This window comes from Empidonax traillii, unplaced genomic scaffold (assembly GCF_003031625.1).
Source record: "Empidonax traillii isolate 1590-97213 ecotype Southwest subspecies unplaced genomic scaffold, ASM303162v1 scaffold945:size354297, whole genome shotgun sequence".
NCBI lineage: Eukaryota > Metazoa > Chordata > Aves > Passeriformes > Tyrannidae > Empidonax > Empidonax traillii.
Window position 1 is genome coordinate 98,526 of NW_020956138.1, and position 21,170 is coordinate 119,695.

Below are 21,170 nucleotides of genomic sequence, written 5' to 3' on the forward strand. Positions count from 1 at the left end.
GAAGTCTCCACAGAGTCACTTGAATTAAGTGAGGAAGCTCACGCATAACATTCCTGGATCTACACGTGGCAAAAAATCACAAGTAAGTGACTTTATTATTCTGGATGTCTTCTGTCAGTATATGTTTCTGCAGGAAACAAGTGGAGCCCTTTCATGGAGCAGTCTTGTTGGACCTAGTCTAAGAAAGTCTCAACATAAAAATGAGCCAGAAAAGGAAGAAACCTTTGTAACACAGGCTCTTAGGCACCTGTGACTTTCTGTGAAGGAAAGTTATACTGGTTTACATCAATCAAATTATACTGATGTTTTTTTTCTTTGTAGGCACAGCATAGAGATTCTAGTTTAAGTGAAACCTGTATATTCAGCTGAGGCAAAGAAAGCTCATGGACCCCAGTTCCTTCTCCTGCCAGGTGGGCATAGGAATAGTTTTATTACTCTCTCTAGTATTACTCTTGATTTACGTCAGGGTGAGGCAAGGCCTTGTGTCTTGCAAATTTTATTTTTCTTTTTTATAGGCTGAGAACTATTCTGGATTTTCTCTTTCTCGTGCAGTGCTGCACGGTGAGGAAACATGACATTGAAAAGCAAATCAGCACATTTTATAAGCTTAAAATTTATTTGTATCATATTACATAAACATTCACAACGTTATTAATCCTTGGGGGAAAACGAAAAACTTCTTTTCTGAAGACCCTGAGTCTTTACAAGGCCCTTTGAGATCTTTTGAATGAACTGCAATTTTTAAAGACATACAAAGTGTTATTATGAATCTGATGTCAATTCCCAACATACCTCAGTTTAATATTAATCACAGCAGAATACTGTAATCAAATTAAAGAAAACAGTTTACTCAGCAGCAGTCTATGCTCAGATGATCCTGGCTTGCTTTCTTCCTATTTTATATCTCAATTTATATCTTAAATTAACATAATCTTCATTTATTCAGGATGCTGGGGGAAAAAAAAAAAAAAAAGTAGGTATGAAGCACAGCTATCCTGCACAGGCTTTCCATCAACCAAGATGGCTTAAAGATTAAAAATGTTTAGCAGATTTGACAAGAAGACACAAAATCAAGAAAAAAATAATAAGGTATTTTTCTACTTTCCTTTAAAATTAAGACAATTTAATGTAAACATTTCATTTTCTTCTTCTAGGTACAAGCTGATACCTTTAAAAGGAAAGACTTCTTCCTGAGAGAAAACAGGACTTAGTTTGCTGTTTGACAGTTATGTTCAGAGTCCCAAATGAGAAGAAATGGCATCTTTAAATTCCCATGAAAATACTGGACCTTGATTTCTTCCATCAGTGGCTTCAAAACACGGATGGCAGGGGCAACTTTGGCAGGTGGCTTGCTGCTGGACCTCCAAATATTCTCATCCATGAATTTGATTCCTCATTTATATTGTGTGGTTAAGGTGGTGGCCTTGGAGAAGCCTTGAAGATCAGAGGTGGTTTGCTTGCCAAGCTTCAGGGAGCCACAGTCCCTTGCGCTTTTGAAGCACCTGGAACTGGAAGTATGTTTTTTACTCAAAGGGACAGTTGTGAAAACCTCTACAGAAAAGGAGCTGACCTGCTGCACCAAGGGCCGAGGAACTCGGGCTTAGCAGCACCCAGGCTGCATCTGCAGGAGGCACAGAAGGGTCTGTCACAGGTCAGCGCTGCAGTCTTACCTTGAACAATGCAATCGCCAATAAAACAGCATTATTTTCTTAAATAGTGCTTTTAACAAGGAGCAGAAGGCCCAGTGACACTGATCCGCGCGTAAACCTCAGCGGCCGGGGCTCTCTCGACACTTGCTCAGGGGCGCTGGAAGCCCTCGGCTCTTGCCCCGGTGGGCTCCGCCGCGGCCCCCACGGCCGCGCCCCTCCCGGGCCGCCTGACAGGGGCCGGCCGGGCCGAGGGCGCCGCGGCCGGGGGCGGCCGGGGCGGGGCCGGGCGGGGCCTGGCCAGGCGGGCGGGGGATAGGCGCGGCGCGGAGTCCCGTTAGAAGCAACGCGGAGCCCGTGCGGATCCCCACCGGCGCAGGAGGAGTGACCGCCGTGTTCAGCCGGCCGGGAAGATGCCAAAAACGGTGAGTGTTGCGGGCGCGGGGCACCGCGGAGGCCCCGCGTTGGGGGCTCGGACGGGCGCGGCCCAGGAGCTCCTCCTGCCTGAGTTCGGCTGAGCCCCGGGCCGCCCCGGAGGAAGCGGCGAGGGGCAGGAGGGAGTCCCGGGTACCGGAGCCGCTCTCTCGCCCCTTCATCTTGTGCTCCCCTCGCCGGCCGCTCCCCGCCCGGGGGTCGGGCCGGGGCCCCGCGTGGGCCGCGGGCTCTGGGCGCGGCGGGGCCGCCCCCCCGCCCCAAAATGTCCGTCGGAGCGCGGCGGGGCCGCCGCCCGCCCGCGTGTGCTCCCCGGCCTGGAGGGCGGCGGGGCGAAGCTTCCGAGAGCCCGAAGGGAGCTGGAGAGAGCTATGGCCGCCTCGTGTGCTCCGCGAAGAGGAGAAGTTGGGGTTTTCACAACTTGTAATTAGTCAGTTTGAGTTGCCAGGGAGCCTTGTCCCAGCTTGACTCGAGGTATTGCTTGGCTGGAGGGATTTTGGTACTTCAGAAAGTCCGGTCAAGTCCGTACTTGACTCTCCTCGCAGCAGGAGTTTGGTGACTAATGAGGAGCATGGGGTTTTTCCATTTCGTTTCTCCTGGTGGGAGTAAAAATTGGTCCCAGCCCTTCATTGATAAAACAGGAAGGAGCAGGCTGGAAGTATCTGGATGTTTCCTCACTGGAGCGATCTGAAATGGCCTAAGAACATCAAATGTTTAAGCTGAGAGTCTGTGGTTTATATAAAGGAGAGAAAAAAAGATTCTAAACAAAACCCCGCCCCTATGCAAATGGGAGTTGAAATGGAATCCACCCTGATTTTATTTCCTTTTTTTTTTTTAATAGTTTAATTTTATTACTTTAAAATTGATATTAAATGCCTGTTTGACTGACTTTACTTTTCCCGATGCTTTCTCTCTGAAACAATAGCTGGATGATGATGGTTATTTAAACATCAACATCTTAAAGGATATCAAACTCAAGCTACTTCAAGGTTAAGATAGTATTTTCTGAAACGTTAGGAAGGCCTTTCTTTAAACATCAGCAGTCATTAGTGAAGATTTACTGACTAAAAAAACTAAAATACAGGCAACAAGTTCAGTAAGATTAACAGAAGGAGCACAGGTTAGGGGACTTCTGTGTAAAATGCAGTTGAGACCTTTTAGCCAGAGAGTTTACAGTCGTGATGAGTGACTTCTTTCAGAGTGAATCGGCCAAGAAGTCCTGAACGAGTTGCTGAGAGGCTCAGGAGATGGAGTTCCCAGCGCCAGGCTGACAGTGAACTCTGGCTGGGAGGTACTCACTGCAGCCTCTGCTTCTGCAGACACACCCAAGGCCGGGTTCACTTTCTCGGTCTGCTGCTTTCTGGTTTTGACAGAGAACTTCTGCTTTCAGAGCTTTTAAAAACTGGAGCAGATAGAGAAATGCAAATGCTTTGCTGTAATGCTGTGTGTTGCACACCACAGATTCCTCAGAAAGTGGCTCCAGTCTTGAACTGCAGGCCTCCTGCTATGTCTGCCTTCGTTTCCTGCCCCATCTACCCCGGTTGCTGAAATAATCTTCAAACATTATTTTTGATCTATGGTTTACAGGAACAGGATATGCTGGCATAACTGTAATTTCTTTATGTGAAATAAACATGGCTACTAGTGTGCTAGGTTAAGATTTGTTAATAGCTGCTTAATTAACAAAACAGTAAAATGCAAATGACTTTCTCAATCAAGGAAAAAAATGAAGGTCAAATGTGGATGAACCTGGGTAGTTAGATATAGTTATACGTAGGCTTCATCACAAAAATAAATCCATTGTGAAGAAGACAGATGGAGGAAATGTTCCAGGGAACAGTTCTGGCTGGGCAGGAAAAACATTTGTGTCTGAACTGCTTGGTAGCTCTTATCATTCATCTCACCAGGCTTACAGGAACATGCTGCTGCATGGCTTGAGCAGCAAAAGCTGTTGAGTTCTGAGTCCCTACTTCTTTTCAAGCTAAGCTAAATGTTAACATATCTAGCTAGAGATTTCCATTTCATTATGAGAGGCTTGCTATGAGTGGCACTATGCTGTGTAGCACTATTAATAAGAATCCAAGATTAACTCTGGTAACCCTTGAACTAGTGCACATGATTTGCTGTTGTGACTTGTAATGTCTGCTCGACAAGGGGGTTTTGGTTGCTGGAGGCCTGTGTAGAAAGTCCGTCATGGATCAATCTGCTGATCCTGCTATGCTCTTAACAGGAAAGCTTCTCTCTTTAGTCTAGAGGGATCTTATAGTTAAGCAGCCAACTCTGGTCTAAATTTTTGTGTTCTGAAAAGTTTGCGAGGTGTGAACAGTTAAAGAAGGGACCAAAGAGGATGTATAATTATCCCCCCGTGCTTTATATTGCAAACGGTAGAACTAGCTGAATGCTAAAACATATCTTTCAAGCCGTTTTCAAGCTCTGAAAAGTCTCTGCCCCAGTTGGGAGCAGTCTGTTTATTTGCCACGAGTAGGCTCTGATCTTGCCCTGACTGGTGCTCTGGTCTCTCGCGGAGTCAATTCAGGCTAGTCGGTGCTGGAAGTCATACTGTTCCAAATCTTGACAGAAGTGAATCAACTGTCATGTTAGTGGCTAGTCTAAGCCCTGTAGTTAATCCCTTGAACTTTAGTATTACAAAAAGCATATTAGCTGTCAGAGTGTGAGGGAAAGTGACTTTTTTTTTTTTTGTACCAGTCACGCCTATTTAATGGGCTGATACTTTATTTTTAGCTATTAGAAAAAGCAGGATTCATTGACTGTTTTGCCTGTGCACATACTTACTTTGTGGCTATATGAATGGATAGGCCACTGAACTTGAAACATGAGCATCCATCACGTGTGGGGTGTGCATTCAACTGTCCTGTCACTAGGAGCGGTTCTGCTTTAGGTAATATAGTCTTGACTCATTGTAGAGAAATGGTTTTAATCAAAGCTAATCTTGTGAATACAGAAGGCTTCAAACTAAGGTAGGATGAAGTTTGGACTGTTGCCTTTTCCCTTAATGCTTTCTAAAACTCAGTGTAGCAATAGTTATTAGGGACTCTGTAATTCGAATTGGTGGTCTTAGTTGGACTCTTAAAGTCTCTGAAGCTCAACCCCCCTTGTTCTTTAGAACTGCAAAGTTCTGGTTAGAAGAAAGGTAACAGAGATTGAGGTAGATATCAAGAGAACCCTCTGGATAATTTCTTGTGTGTAGCTACTTGCTACCAAATGCTGCAGTAAGACAATAATTGTGAGCAGAGTGCTACACTTGTTTGGGTGATCTTCTTTCCTTGTGGAATTTACCAGAGGTCTTGAAGGCAAAGGGTGAATAGTGATGAAAACTGTGACTTTAACGGATGGACACTTCTCTCTTGGGTCCCTGGCTTTGGATCTTGTTGTATTACGAAGGAGCTCTAGAAGCATTCTAGATCCCTTCTGCCTTATCTCAGGATTGACCCTTCGGTGTTATATTGCCTCCTCTCCCTCACTCAGTATAACTTGAGAAGTTCGGCAACACTGATCAAAGCTAGACAGGCTTTGGTTTGACATGTGTGCTAGCTTGTTAGGCACTCAATCCACTGTATGCTTCTTCTAACACTTATCAGATATATGATTTAATGTAAAGAGGTGTATGAGTGCTCCCAAAGACCTTTCATTTATACAGAAGTCTGTGTTTCCCCTGCTGGTGAATGTCAAATGCCTTTGTACTTCAGAAGCTATAATAGCTAAAAGATGCTGAGTGTACAGTGTAACCAGGTAAACTACTGAACTGGTATGCAATGAATTGTCTGTAGCTTTATACCAAACACAGATTCTTTTCAAAACAGGAAAGGCCTTTACAACCTAGTTTGTAGTGTATCCATCAGCTTGGTTCCTAAATTCTGCAAGAATAGTAAGATTTTGCCTCATGTCACATGAAGCAATTAAGCCTGACAGTGAGCAAAACTACTGTTTGGTACTTTTAAGCCTTCTATGTTAAACAGGGATTTTAAAGTATACCATTGATGATAAACTAGCATTCACTTTATTTTTACATACTGGTAAAATCTTCCTTTCCCATCTTATGGCAAGCCCTGCACCTGAGTGGCAACGTTGTGCAAAAAACATCAGTTATAGTGGTTTTACACTGTAGTGAGCAAGAACTGCTCCATGTGCCTGATCTGAATTGATAGTTGTGATCCAGTTCATAAAACTTGAATGTGGCAGTGTTAGGTCTAAGAGTGCCTATCATACCAGAGTTCTTGAAGATTAAACATGTTAGTTGACTCCTTTATTTAATTTTTGTCTTCTTTCTTGGTCTATTGACGGAGACAGTTGAACGAGAAGCTGGTTGGTGAGGTACACCCAATAAACGGGACCCAAAGAGAGCTTTAGGTCTGCTGCTTCTGTTGTAAGAATGATATGGGGAACAAAGTGCCTCCTATCAGGGGTTCATCATCACTTGCTTCTAGCAAATATCCTGTCACCATAACGTTTACAGGCAGTACCTCTTTTGAAGTGATTTCAGCCCTTTCCTTGGGAGATTCTACCTTGTCTGATTCATCACCCCTGAAGGTTAATTACAATTCGTGCTTTTTTCATGGGGATGGTTCATAAGATGTCTTAATATGGATTTTTTTTTTTTTGACAGGAAATGGCATCACTGCCTCTAGAGGAAACTTGTTTCAGTTGTTTTATGTATAATGTCCAGTCAGAAATGAAATCCTGCTGCAAAGAGCTCTCTGACTCCCTAGGTAGCTGCTTGAAAGACAGCTGATGAACTGAAACTGAGGGATTCCAATATCTTCTGTTTGTGATACTTGGTGTGCAGTGGGGAGGGAGGGGGGGGGAGGGGGAGAGGAGGGAGGTGGACAACCCTCTGGCTGCTGGGTTTGGCATGTCTTTGCTGACCAGTCCCCAGAGAAGCCCCTCTGGAAGAGGTAGCTCTGGCTCTGCTCCAGGGTATGAAGGAAGCTGACTAAAAGCTTCCTCTAGCTACGTCATCTCCTGGACTCTTTCCTGGCTCAGTGCAGCTCAAACAACCTTATTTGGCTGGCTTCTTTTTTTTTTTTTTTTCCTTCTCCCCTCCCCCCTTCCCTTTCTGTGCAGCGGGAGGGCCTCCCTGATTTTGCACAATAAAGCTGTTATCTGTGCTTAATCACTGTTCTAAGGAGTACGATGGGGGTCTGCTTGAAGAGTTCCAAGATCTCAGCTCCTCAGATCCCTGTTGTTCCCTATCCCTGTGTCATGTTTGTCTGCTAAATGGTTGTATGAAAAATCAACTCCAGTGAGGAGTCTTTGCTGCTGCAGACACACTGTTGGAAAAGTAGAAATCTCTCTCTGCCCAGGAATAATACAGGGCAATTTACTGATGTAAATTAAGAGCAGCAGTAAGTGACTAGTTAATTGCTTGCTTTTCGTTAGGGGTCTTTGGGAATAGCAGGAAATTGCATAGTGCAGCCAATAATACTGCATCAAAAGAGTTTGTTTTTATCCCACATGAAACTTCCGAAGTAGGCTGAAGTCTCTAGGTTGATGGAACATTACTGTTTTGGGCACATCTCTTTGTAACATTCTTTTATGGTTGTTTCTAGGTGGAGCATTCAAGTGTTTTGGAAGTTGTGGGCATAAAACCCACCTTTCTTACTCCAGTGGCTAATACTGACTCTTGCAGTAATGTTTAAAGCAAATATTTGGCATGGAGGTAGGAAGAGATGGTCACTGGCAGGCTTGGTTGTTATAGGATCAGCTGCAACTGTTGGGGAGGGGGGGGGGTTAAAACCTGAAATTGCAGAGGTTTGGGCCTTACATTGACGAGAGACAATTGTGTCTGCAGCAGCTGTGGCTATCAGTAGGCAAGTGATCTAGTGCTACTTCCTTCCTGTGCAGCCATGAAAGGATATCTTCACTTCTATGAATGTGTGATCCTCCAGTGCTGTACTGGGGCAGTCAGAAACTCCTCACCGTTGTAGAGCAGCTTGTTGAACTTGTATTAAATGGGGAGAAAACTCTGAAAATGTTTTTAAAGGCATGGCTCCTGCAAAATGCTTTTTCCTAGTTTTCTAACATCTTTGAAGTTGTAGAAGTTGTTCTGAGAAACCTGTACAAAAATACAAACTACGGATGAAGGAATGACAATCAGTTCTTATCCCATTGCCAGGCTAAGGAATAGGAGTGCTTGCCCCTGCTGCATCTCTCTCCCTTAGGCCATTCTGGTTGAATAGCTACGGAGAAGGGCACAGGGGTGCCCCTAAAGGAGGAATGAATAAAAAAAACCTCTAAATCTGAAATGCTCTGTAGAGGAACATACAATTAGTCAAGAATGAGAAGATGAACTTGGGGGGAAGAGACAGACTCCTTTCTCTGCCAGCTGTGATTCTGTGTAGAGAAAAATGAAATCTCAGAGGAGTTCAGAATAACTGATGCAGTGAATCTGACTGCCATGGTATTCAGGGTCCAGATTGAGCTGTACTCTCTTCCAGATTTCTAGTTCTGTTGGTCAACTTGTTTGTTTTTTAGAGGAAGGCTACTCAGGAGACAGGACTTCACTGTCCTGGAATGTGAATACTGTAAAAACTTTCTTGTTGTGTTTTTTGGTTTTGGTTGGGTTTTTATTTTTGGTGTGGGAATTTTAAATTGATGTCAGAGAATCTTGCATGCAGCATATTGGAGAACTGTTATTCTGCCCTTGCGTTCCTCCCTATGTTCTTGAGGTAGAATCATAAAATCACTTAGGTTGGAAAAGACCTTTGAGTCCAGCTGTAAACTGTTGACTTTATGCAGCCATGAACCATTTTTGTCTGTCTGTATATCACTGATTTGTACTCCTGCTTTATAAGTCCTTGTCAGAGTCTATTTTCTTTCTGGATTGGGAGACCTCATTATGGTGGGGAAGTGACAAAGTACAGGAAAAACCTACTGTGGCAATCTGATCAATCACTTAGTCACAGCATTTAGTGAATGTGCTTTTACTTAACGTATGTTAATAAAGCATGGTCTGGGCTAAATTCTTGCCATATATTTTAAACTGTATTAAACTTGAGTCTCTGATATTTATTAATTCTGTGCTTAGTTACAGTGTAAAAACTGAGCTGCCAGAGAAATAAGTAGCATGAAGGGTCAGGGTGCTTGACATCACATTTTTGATCCTGCAGAGATGTGCCTTTTTGTTTATAATATCTCTATGAATATAAATATGGCATAGATTTTTTTTTTTCTTTCACTATTCCAGAGTAGCATGCTCAGAGGGTGAAATAATTTATTTCATCAATACACTAAATGTCTTTTCAGGTGGTTTGCTGGATGGACAAGAGGGTTCTGGTCATGTGGTTTTTTCTCTGTTAAAATCCAGGACTTGATATCTTCCTAACAGTTATAATCCACAGGATTTGCAGAATGGCAGCAAATGGTTCTGAAGGCACACTGTAAGAAGGCAGTTCCACTGCTGACAAATTCAGGCAATATCAGGTTGGCCAGTAAAACAGTGGTGATACAAAACCTACATGATACTTTGTGGTCCAGTACGTCCTCTTACATAAAACAATCCTGTTAGTCCTGTTAGTATGACAGCTCTCTGGCAACCTGGGAGTTCCAGTTAGAAGACATAGAGAAGGAGAGATTTGTACATATGTATTAAAAGTAAGAGTTTACCTACAAATCATTAAGTAGACATTTTAATGAATGTTTGAGCTGTTCATATGCAAGTTTAGCAAGAGAAATATGGCATAGTAATCTTTGTATGAACTTTTTTAGAAATACTTTGTTCATGCATGCAAGAGATGGCTCTTGGAGAAATTGACCAATAGTGTATCTGTGAAGGAAAACTGATAAGAACTGGTGCTCCAGGAACTCTTGCTAACACTGTAAAAATGTGAGGCGGACCATTGGTCAAGAAAGGGTTAGTAAATAAAAATATTACATGAAAGAGTAATAATAAATATGCTTAATATTTCTTTCAGTTTTGTGGAGATGTTCTAAATTTAACTTAAACGAGAAAAAAACTTTCACTCTCATCCTTCTCTTCCCCTTATTTTAGAAAAGAATATTCATCTCCCAATATTAGAGACATGGATGTAGTTTCAGATATGCTTACTTTCTTGGTGAGTTTCTTCTTCCTTTTAAGAAATAGATAGGTCCATCCATCATAGCCTCTACTTAAAATAGAATTGTTCAGTTGGAAGGGACCTACAATGATCATCTTGTCCAGTTGCCTGACCACTTCAGGGCTGACAAAAAGCTGAATCACGTTAAGAGCACTATCCAAATGCCTCTTAAGCTGTCAGGCTTGATACATGGACCCCCTCTCCAGGAAACCTGTTCCAGGATTTGGCCACCCTCTTGGTAAAGAAATGCTACCTCATGTCCTTTCTAAATGTCCCCTGATGCAACTTTGAATTATTCCCGTGCATCCTGTCTCTGCATCCAAGGGAGAAAGATCAGCACTTCTGTCTCCATGTCCCATCCTCAGGAAGCTGCAGAGAGCAGTGAGGTTACCCCTCAGCCTTCTTTTCTTCAAACTAGAGAAGCTCTGAGGACCAGAGTCCTCAGCTGCTCCTCAAAGGGCTTGCCTTCCCACCTAATCCAGCCTGACAGCTGTCCTCTGGATACGTTCAGGCACCTTAACATCATAGTGGATCCAGCACAGCACAAAGTATTCTGGGTTAGGTTGCACCAGTGTTGAATACAGTGGGACAGTGCCCTTTTTTGACTGTCTGTGTTTGCTGTTTTTGATGTTCCCTATTGGCCCTCCTCTTCAAGGGCATATTGCTGGCTCCTCTTGAGCCTGCTGCTGACCAGCGCTCCTATATCCCTTTTTGCAGGGCTGCTCTCCAGCCACTCCTCTCCCAATTTGGACATGTGACTGGTGTTACTCAGCTCCAGGTGCAGAATTTGGCATTTGTTCTTTTTCAATTTCATGGCACGGATCTATCTAGACCCCTCTGCTAGGCCTCATGTCCCTTGAGAGAGTCAACAGCACTCCCAGTTCCATGTTGTCAGTACATTTGCTAATGGTGCATTCAACTCTTGCATCTAGATCCATAAAAATACTCAACAGCACTGGCCCTGTTATGGAGCCCTGAGGGACACCACTGGTGACTGATTGCTAGCCAGACACAGCCCCATTCCCTACAGCCCTTTGAGCCTGCTGCCATTGGTTCTTCATCTAGCACACCTTGAACCTCCTCATCTTGCAATTGGACAACTTGTCCAGAAGGATGCTGTGAGGGACAGATCAAAAGCTTTATTAAAATACAAAAAAACTACATCTACCACCTTTCCTTCATCCATTCAGTGGGTGACCTTATTGTAGAAGGATATCAAATCAGGACTTTGCTTTCATGAGCCCACCATGTTGGCTGTGCCTGATTGCATTGTCCTTTAAAGAAAGGCCTTTAAATGCCTTTCAGTAGTGCCCAGTTACTTGGTATCTAACCACTAAACCAGACCTTTAAGAATTAAGAAAGCAAAATTGCCTGGAAAACTGGATGGGTTGAAAGAAACGTGCTTGTATTATAGCTGAGACAAGAGAATACTCAGTGCCTAAGCAGTAACAACATGCAAAATTGTGACATGTTTGTTTTAGTGTATATGCTTTGTATGTGTTTTGTTTTTAAAATCACCAGAGTTGTCCTTTAAGGATGGCACTAGATTATATTACTCATTATATTCATATATTCCTCTAAGTTTTGACAGCATTCATTGATGGAGACACTGTACAGTGTGCATAAAAAGGGTGTTCCTTTTTTTATTTATTGTTTGTAACAACTAAATGTTACATTCAAATGTTGAGAAATGTGTGTGCTCTGTGAGATGAGATTGAAGCTTAACCATCAATAACTATTATGCCAACATCTAGTAATTTCATTTGACCCTACATGTATCAGTATATTAAGGAAACTTTAAAACTACTTTTGAAAAAGTGACTGAATAACTTCATTTGTTTTATTGGATAGATAATGAAAACTTGAGCTGAGGTGCATTGAATCCAGTGTCTGGCTGTATTCAGTGTTCTGTGGCTACAGTTATCCTCAGGGGAAAAATGAAGATCTGAGCTTACCTCAAGCTGAGAAGCCTAGAGTTTTCTATTTCTGAAAATGTGCTGTGTGAGTGAGCAACTGCATTTTTCTTGCAGTATCTGTAATTTTTTTAAAGAGGGGGACTCAACATGTGAACTTGTTTGCCTTGGTGAAATATAGAAAGCAGAGACCAGTAAAACGGTTATGTTCTAGCATCATCCACAGTCTCCTAGAGAACCAGAAGCTGCTGTGTGAAGTGTTAGACATGACTGCTTGTTTTGTGAGCTGTCTCAAAAACTCTGAAGGTTACTAGTAGTTTGAATAATGGGGTCAGAAAAGGCTAGTGTTACTTAAAATATCAGAAATCTCCAAGTCCATGATTGGGACTGTGGAAGGCTTGGAGAATGTTCTTATTCGACACCGTAGAACGCTTTATCACTAAACCAGGAAAATATTTGGATAAGCAATGTGTCTTAGTCCTTCAGCGTGCAGCTCTGTTGTGCTTTGTTACAGAAGCTGGACTGTAACTTACTCTTTCCTGGAACATTGATGTGACATGCTTTCCTCGTTGCTATAATGTTAGTCCTTTGCTCCAAAAAGCAATCAAGGAGCCCCTGTTACCTGAAGTTGGTATTTAAAAAAGCCAAGTGTTGAGATAATATTTTTTGTTTTGCTTAAAATACTAATCTGAACTTGAAACTGATGGTATTCTTACCCCACCATGACAAACTGTGAAGCAGCAAGCTCCTGAACACTCAGAATTGTCTTACTCTTCTTTTCTTTTAATGACTTGCTGCTGTGTTTTGGGCTATGTGAAGTCTATAGCCACCTCTGTTTTCTGTGGTGTATACCTGGGATGCTGAGTTCACAGCCATACATGTGGAAGCACGTTAAAACTCCAAAACCCCAAGTTAGATTTTTTTCTTTTATCTTGCTCTGTAGTTTGTTACTAACATCTCAAGTTGAAGGGCAGCTGCAAGCTGCAATGCAATGTATTACGCTAAGCCTGAATTCCCCTTTACACGTCCAGGAGTATAGGGTGGAGATCTTTTTTGACTGAGGATACATGTCAGCATCTTCAGCTGTAAGAATATATCTCTCTAGTCTTATCTTGAATCTGTCAGAAGACAGAGCAAATAGAAGGACCAAGTAACTTCCAAATTGCAAAAAAATTGCTCCCATCACCTGAAGATGAGGTGTCCTGAACAGTGCTTGCTTCAGCATCATACACAGGAAATACAATTCTATCTTAGTGTTTGTTCCCATAAATGTGAAATAATCGAGTAGAAATCTGACAGAAGGCTGTCTTGCTCCAATGCTGCTTCAAGTTCTGACAAATTTAATATGTAAACTTTGCTTGCTCTGTAAGTTATTCACCTCAGTGCAAAGTCTTTTCTACCACTAAGTATCTTAGTCAGAGGAGTTAACCTGCTACTTCTCCCATGGCTAAGCTTTGCATGTCTTTCATATTGCAAAAAAATGGAGTGTCTCTTTTTTTCTCTATAGAACCTGTTGGACTGTGTGCTGCATTGCTCTGTCTTTTCAGGTTTTTCCTTGTCTCTGCAAATTGCTATGTGCAAATTGCTTTGGACTCAGAAAAGTTTGGCATAGAGGACTTTCCTGTGAAATGCTTTTACAATATGTAATGGCAGCTTTGATTTGGCAGTGTTTGGAGTTATCTGAAAGGATTCAGACCGTCTTATAAACCAAGTGATTTGATTGGTCTGCCATTCCCTTAGAGGAAGATGAGTTCTTAGATGCATTTATGTGTGACTATCCTTTTCCACAACAAGCCTGAGCAAGAGTTTTTAGCAGCTTTTCCTGCTCCCAGTGTTCTGGAAATGTGCAGTTAGTGGTGAGGTATCTGTGTGCAGGAATGTTGAAGGAGTCTCAGGCTTTGATCAAAGTTGAATTCATGCTTGCAAACCCTATCTTGCTGTACCTTAGCATGTGGAAAAAAATGAAAACATAACAAAAAGCAACCCTACACAGCAGGTCTGGGTAAGAGCTAAGCTCTCGAATTGTGAATGGTCTTGGCAAAAGGTTGCTTTTCAGACTCCCTGCTTCTGCTTAGTCTAGTGAGTTTGCTTTTGTAAGTTATATGTGCATTTATGTTGACTTAGCCGGATGCTGAGTACATCTCCTATTTCTCTTCCTACTGCCCAGTTCTGTTTCTCAGTTTTGACCTGCAGCTTTAGGAAGGCCACTAACAGTTTGGCTTATCTGCCTGTTTGGCTGCATAAAGATAGTCCATAACATCTCTGTAGAGGAGGATAAAGGATCTAAATACTGGAACTGCAAATCCTGTAAGGAATTGCTCTTGCCCACTTCATATAAAGTGTCAATTTCTGCCAAAATTATTCTGAATATTGTGGGGTTGCTCCCCAACAACCTCTGTAGTCTTGTAGAATTATTTAAAAATTAAGCCTGGAGATAACCCTAGAAGTTGTGTGGTCCAACCCCACACTCAGAGCAATGCCAATTTCTAAGTTAGGTCATTTTCTAAGTTAGATTGGATTGTTCAGGGTCATGTTTTTGTCACAGTGGGACAATAGTTCTTAACAAAGATAATACTTGGAAAGTACTGAAACTTAAGAGGTATTGTGTAGGTGCCTAAAAGTTCTTCACTTCATCTTCTGGAGTGGTATGGAGAAAGTAAAGGAGCAAGTCAAGAATAATGATTAAAAATTATCTGAAGCAAACCCTTTTTGAAGGAACTCTTATTATAAGCCCAGTTAGTTTAAAGTACAGCTATCATACTTGTTGTTGTGTTTGCTGGTACAGTTGATCTATGGAGGACATCTGTTTATGTTCAGGTAGTATTCTAAAACACTTTTCCATGTGAAGCTAGAGTAGGCCAGAGGACGGTGTTAGGCTCTGGAAGTCCTGAGGCAGTATGTTACTAGTGCATTTGATAGTTGCTTCTTAGTTTATAGCACTGTTTCAGAATATGCCGCCCTGTAGCAAACTGGGAATAGCTTGCCACTGTAGCAGTCTCTGGAACTCTTAAGCCTTTATTCTGTTTTTTTAAAATGTGACTCTGTATCTCTGTAAAACAGTAGAGACAGTTACAGCCTTTAAGTCCACCAGATGCAAACTGCGTTCAGGTAGCTGTAACTTTTTGAAATAGACATTGTGAGAACACCTTGAGAGATTAAATAATAATGGGTCTGGAGGGGATAAAGCAGGTATTCCTGGGAGTGAGGAGTAAGAAGTGCTTCAAAGCTTGGTCCACCTTGTCCGATTATATCCAAAAAGCCATCTTGCCCTTCCCTGTTTCTGTAGCTAGTACCAGTGCCCTTGTGTAAATGTAGTCAATAGGACCAATGAAATGGTTCTGCTGGAGAAAATAATGGATGAGTTATTCCCACCCTGATTTGTTCTTTGTTTCTGCTTGTGGTAAAATTGTGGAGTACGGACGTGAGAAGTGATTGGGAGGGTGCAGGTTGTTTGTGTGGTGGGTACACACACTGCCTGTGCTGCCACTGCTCCCCTGCAGCTCTATGCCCCTTCAGGAGCCTTTGGGGACATGGGGTGCTGTGTATCGTAGTGCTGTAGCTACTCTCATCTATATTAGGAAAGCCCAAATACTTGAATGAGATGGAACTCAAAATAACAAAGGGTACTTCAACAATCACCAGCTGGTGTTTTATAAACTATGGACAGTCCCAACAGAACTATTTAAAACCTGAAATAAGTTGGTGGTGAGGGAAGCAAGTGTGGGTGGGGAAACTGAATATTAAAAAGAAGTGGTGGAATAAAAAGAAAATAAATCCTGCATTTTAGGGAACTATGAGCTAAATAGATAGGAAAATGCAGCCAGCCTAAATGAGACCCTGTACTGAAAGGAAGTTGCAGGATTTGTCTAGCATGCTGGAAATGATAAAACTGAAAATCACAGGATGATGAAACAGCTTTACTTCACCCTTGACTGTGCCTGCAGTTAAATTTGGAGGGATGGCTCATAGTCTGGGCAGTCAGATCCCACAGTAAGACTGTGTTCTAGCTCCTAGAAGTCTGGCTATTGTTCAGACTTTCAGTGAGGGCTGTGAGCTGGCCAAGAACTTGATAGGCCACACCCAGGCCATGCTCGGGATTTCTGGAACAGGCAGCTCTGTGTTCAGCTCTATGTTCTTTACCAGAGCTTAACTGCTAGGAGTGTCTTGGTTGAAGGACAGAGAGAAGCATGTGAAATAAATAAGCATGCTCTGACTTTTTATCCAAACATGAGTCCTTTAGAAGGAAGAGCTTGATCACAGCAGTTATCATGCTTTCTTCCCTGTGGAAAGTGTCTTTAATGATAAGAAGAGTGTCAGAGCTTAGCTATTTTATTTGCCTTCAATTTCAAGATACCTCTAAACCAGTTCTTAACTGCAGCTGAATTTAAGACCTCTACATAGGGAGTGAGTATTTAGTCTGTTAGCTCGTGAATCTCAAGTACTTACTGTACATGTGATGTCTCTGTGCAGCTCACACTTGTCTTGTTAGCATCCTGTCTCAATAGCTCCTTGGCTATTTGGAAATATGTCCTGGCTGTCTTGACTGCTCCTCGAACTGGGTCTTTGCAACTGTTAAACAGTACTGGGAAATCCCTTGTCCTTGGGGTGAGAATGGGGAGGAAAGAACTTGGCTAAGGCAAGATTACAGGTGGGGGAAAGTTGACTTCTAAGAGTCTTCTCAGAAAATCTGAAGTGCTTTTGGTGGCAGTGGTGGGGACTGCAGGGACTGTTTTGCTGGTCAAGTTACTACTGTCACAGCCAGGATCATAACACCACTGTTGTGCAGTGTACAATGGAAGGGGAGGTGGCACAAAATATGTATTTGTAAACTGTGAGTAGGATTGCCTAGGAGGGGCAGATAATAGCTGTGAGAAATGTCACCATACCACCACTGGCATTCAAACGCATCCACTGCCCTTTTAACTGCCCTTAGGTTGAAGAGCTTTAGCATGGGATGTAGTTAAGCTGACATGTGAAGTACAGCTGCCAACCCTACTGTTACTGTGCAGAGGCCATAGTGAGTGTGTACTGTTTTTTCAGAGGAAAGCACCTTCTAACAGGCACAAAAAATGGTGTTTACAAAACAAACAACCCCCAAAACAAAATCCAGAGCTACACAGATTGTAAAAGTTGAATGATGGCAAATGCGTATGGCTAGATTTTTCTTCAAGTTTTGCCTCCTCATCCAGATGTTGTGGAAAATTTTTTCCCCATGATATTTTAATTTCCTCCTGGGTTTTGACTAGTAAAGGATGTTCTCTGTAAGTCGCTCAAACAACAGGTACAAAAATAGTTACTCCAAGGGTTTCTTCTAACTAGCTCTAAAGAAACAGAAAATGGCAATGTTAATGACTTGGAACAGCTACAGGAAAGCAAAGGAAGGTATGTGAAGAATCTATTTCTGTAAAAGGAAATGGCAGAAATAGAGGAATTGATCCATTGCACAAGGTTGGGAGTAAGTTGTGTAATAAGTTGCATACAAGTATCTGAACTTGACTAAATGTGGGGATCCACCCCGGTTGCTTCTCCTGGCTTAGTACTCTCACCTTGCAACTCCTTCTCTCAAACTGAAACTTGTTTACCCTCTGGAGAGGGTGCAGGCTGCTAGCAGGCACGGAGTTCAAACACCATTGGTAGGATGTGACTGGTTGAGAAGGGAGGAATTACATTCTAGTAGCTTTAACTTGGAAATATGTAATTAATGATTCTGGAAGCCATGCTGTGTAGGGGGTAGGAGAATTCCCTGTCATTTTTTTTAATAACTGTTTTGAATTAATAACTTTGTAGTAATCTTCTTATAAAGTAGAACTATTACTCCTGAAAAGGTGGCCTGCCTAGATCAGATCACTAATTAAACTGGGTAAATGATATCTCCAGAGTTCTAAAAAGCAGAGTTCTCCAGTCCTATGAAGCAGTATTGGCTCGACCCTGGTTTTGCCTGGCGCTGTGCTTGTGCATTCTGAGTGCTTGCTGCTGCTAACTAAGGGAAGTGTCTCTGGAGCTTTGAAACACTGATTATGAGAGAGCTGCAAAGCTGGGGCAGGGTGGGTGATTGAAGGCGTCTAAAGTAAGGCATCTGCAAACGACAGACCCCTTGCGTGAGTAATAAGCTTTTTTGAAGCCTTCTGAGCTCTGTGAATGTGGTTTGAAGGAGACCTCATTTTTTAGAGAGATTCTCCTTGAGGGTAATAAATCTGATTCTCTACCACTTAAGAGAAAAAAAAGAAACCCTATATAAGGGTATTTGAAGTAGGTTCCCTGATATGAGTAGCTGATCTTTGGACTGATAGACATGTTCTGCAAGGATCATCCCCTCAGACTCCATTTGGTGATCCTCTACCCAGTCTCATCTGAATACCAGAGTATTGATCACTTGCAAAGGAGGACTTGGACTTAAACACGAATGTAAGCAGTGGCTTCTCACACTTGGTCTTGAGAACCAGAAAAGCAATAAAATACTGCTGTGGTGCTCTGCTGTGTAGGCATTACCTTTTCAGTGGCAGCAAGTGCCTTCAAGGAAACTGATTTTTTTTATTTATTTGGGAATATTCCTGATTACCACTTTCTATATGAAAGAATTTTATTTTCCTTATCGCTGCAAGATGAGCAGTACAAATTAACATAGCAGACTATTTTTGAGATTAACAGCCAAACAAATGCTCTGAGACTTTGACTGTACTGCAGTATGACAGGGTTTATATTAGCATAAATCACTTGATTTCCTTTTTTGAAACTGACTGCCTTAACATTGTTTTGTCAAACCTTAATCACCTCAGTGAGTCTCTTCTTATTACCCTTTTCAAGAATAGGGATTGGCTCTTTCAACCACTGGATGCAATGCAATGCCTGCTATAAACTCTGCCAGAAAACTCTTTAAGAGAAAATGCAGTTGGACTGGACACAGAATTGGCTTATTTCGGAACCCCTTTGTTAGGTAAAGCAGAAATTCTCTGCTCTTCCAAGCTCCACATGGGGTAGCATATCTTTTTAATGGCCAATATGCTATAACTGGGTTTCCCCCCTTTAGTAAATTCCCCACTTTAGTAAATTGGTGCTATGAAGGTGATCTTTGCTGGAAGCTATGGGCAAAGTGCTCTGTGCGCTGGTCTCTGCTGCAGTGAGATGTTGACTGCTATGCATGTCACAGGGTCCATCGGCCTGGGAGTTGCTCCCTCTACCTTTTCTCTGTCCAGTTTCTGCAAAGCAGACTCCTCAAAGCTGTGAACTTTCTCGGCCTTGCTGGCTGCTCTGGCTTGCGTCCTCAGCAGCATGGTTCCTGAAACTGTGTGGGTGCTGTAGTTTGCTGTCCATATGAGCCATCTTGCCTTGTGGGGATTAAAAGCAGTTGCTGGTGGTGGGGACATAGCTCTAATGTGACTTTGCTCAGGTGTGGCTCCAGAGCAGCTTCTAAATCCAAGCTGGCTTGCTGTCATGCTCCTTCACAGGGAAGGAATAAGACTGTGTGAGCATAAATCTAGTTAGATTTAACCTGAATTCTTCCCTGACCAGGCTTGCATGTGCTCACACAAGAGTGGGGCTGTGAAGCTGATCAGCAGCAGCTGCCCCTTCCCTGCTGCAGACCAGGCTGTGCTGCCACAGCAGGGCATGGCCAGCACCTTCGATGGCTTTGGGATGCACTGGAGCCAGTGGAACTACCTGTCCTGGGGTGGCAGTAAGTGGTGCTTTTTCCCACCTTTTCTTCAGGTTACCATTCAGCCAACTTGCTGGTGTATGATAATCATGCTGCAATTCAAGTAATTAACTTTTTTAAAATAATTTTTACTTCAAATGCTTATCTCTTACAGCAATCACGAGGGTGTTGTAACTAGTAAAATGTTTTCAGATAATGATATTTGCCTGTGTCCAGTTTTAGTCCTAGTGTTAGATGATTAAGATATGTATGTGCAAAGTAGCTCAATTTTTCAGTAACATCAGCTGTTATTGAAGACAGAGGTCTTCAGGCTCTGCGCTAAAATCATGAGGTATAATTTAAAGGGTGAAGTCCTGCTACAGGTTTTACTTAGGTACCAAAAGAAAGCCACACACTATATAGGATGTAAGTCCTACTTCTGGCTCACAGATACTGAGTATATCAAAGGTGGGCAAGCTTTCTCCTATGGTGATGGCCTAATTTAAATTGCCATAGTGGGGTGGGATGGGACACCTCCTGTGGATTTATTCCCTTCCCTACTCTCCAGTCAAATGAGAAGTGCTGTGTCCCCTGTGGAGCAGGATGGGGACAAAGAAGAGAGCTGGGAAGCTCACAGGAGCTGCTGGGAGAGTTAACCTCCCTCTGGGGGCTCCAGTGTGGTGTCACTACTGCTGTTCTGTTCCCTGATGAGCTTAGAGGTATAAAAAGGCCCTTTAAGACTGGTGGAAGGGGGCTTGGTTAATTAAGTATAATCCCTTGAGAAATTGCAAGTACTTTCACATGACCTGATTCCAGCCTCCTCCTGACACAGAGGACCTAGGGCTGTTTCAGCAGGGTGCTTGCACGCAGGAAGAGCCAGATGTCTGTGAGTATGGTGGGTGCTGGAGGTGTGGGGCATCACTTCTGCTGCCCCTCCGAGGTAGTGGAAAGCACTAAGCACTGGTATGCTATGCCCTGCTGTGTGGGCCTGTGTTGGCTGACCAGCATGGTGGGAAGGGAAGTACAGGACTGGGGATCATTCATACTTCAGATTTTACTTGCTTGTTCTGAGAAACAGGGGGACAATTCTTGTTAAACTTACTGTATTGTTTTTAATCTTGCTGAAAGCTGAAACTTGGGGAGGTTTCTAGATTATTAAGGTACCTTATGAGATCTTGAGTTCATGCAACTGCAGCTGGATTTGTTTCTCTGCCTAGACCTCTTGGAACTGATGCATGGTATTTGTTTAGTGTCTTCACATGCAGTAGCTGCTGGGTAAACTGGTGCCCTATAGTGCAGAGGCTACAAAGGTTGGTCTGGAATTTCTTTTTAATTGAACTTGCTTCTGTTCTGTAACAGTCAAATTTGCAATAAAGTATGAGTTTACCCCGTGCCACTTTCTCCAGAAATAGTTCACTTGGTGGCTTGAACCTGGGAAGCAGGAGTATCTGAAGGTTGAAGCATATAGCCCAGC

At 42.7% G+C, this 21,170-nt stretch overlaps 1 protein-coding gene across 1 annotated transcript in view; it reads left to right on the plus strand.

Annotated features, from left to right (window-relative positions):
• The first annotated feature begins 1,946 nt into the window (after positions 1-1,946).
• MSN (moesin) overlaps positions 1,947-21,170 on the plus strand; it is a 42,570-nt gene continuing 23,346 nt past the window's right edge. Inside the window, exon 1 of the mRNA XM_027903220.1 lies at positions 1,947-2,071. Within this exon, the coding sequence (XP_027759021.1) occupies positions 2,060-2,071 (12 nt within the window). The 5' untranslated portion in view covers positions 1,947-2,059. The remainder of the gene's footprint in view (positions 2,072-21,170) is intronic.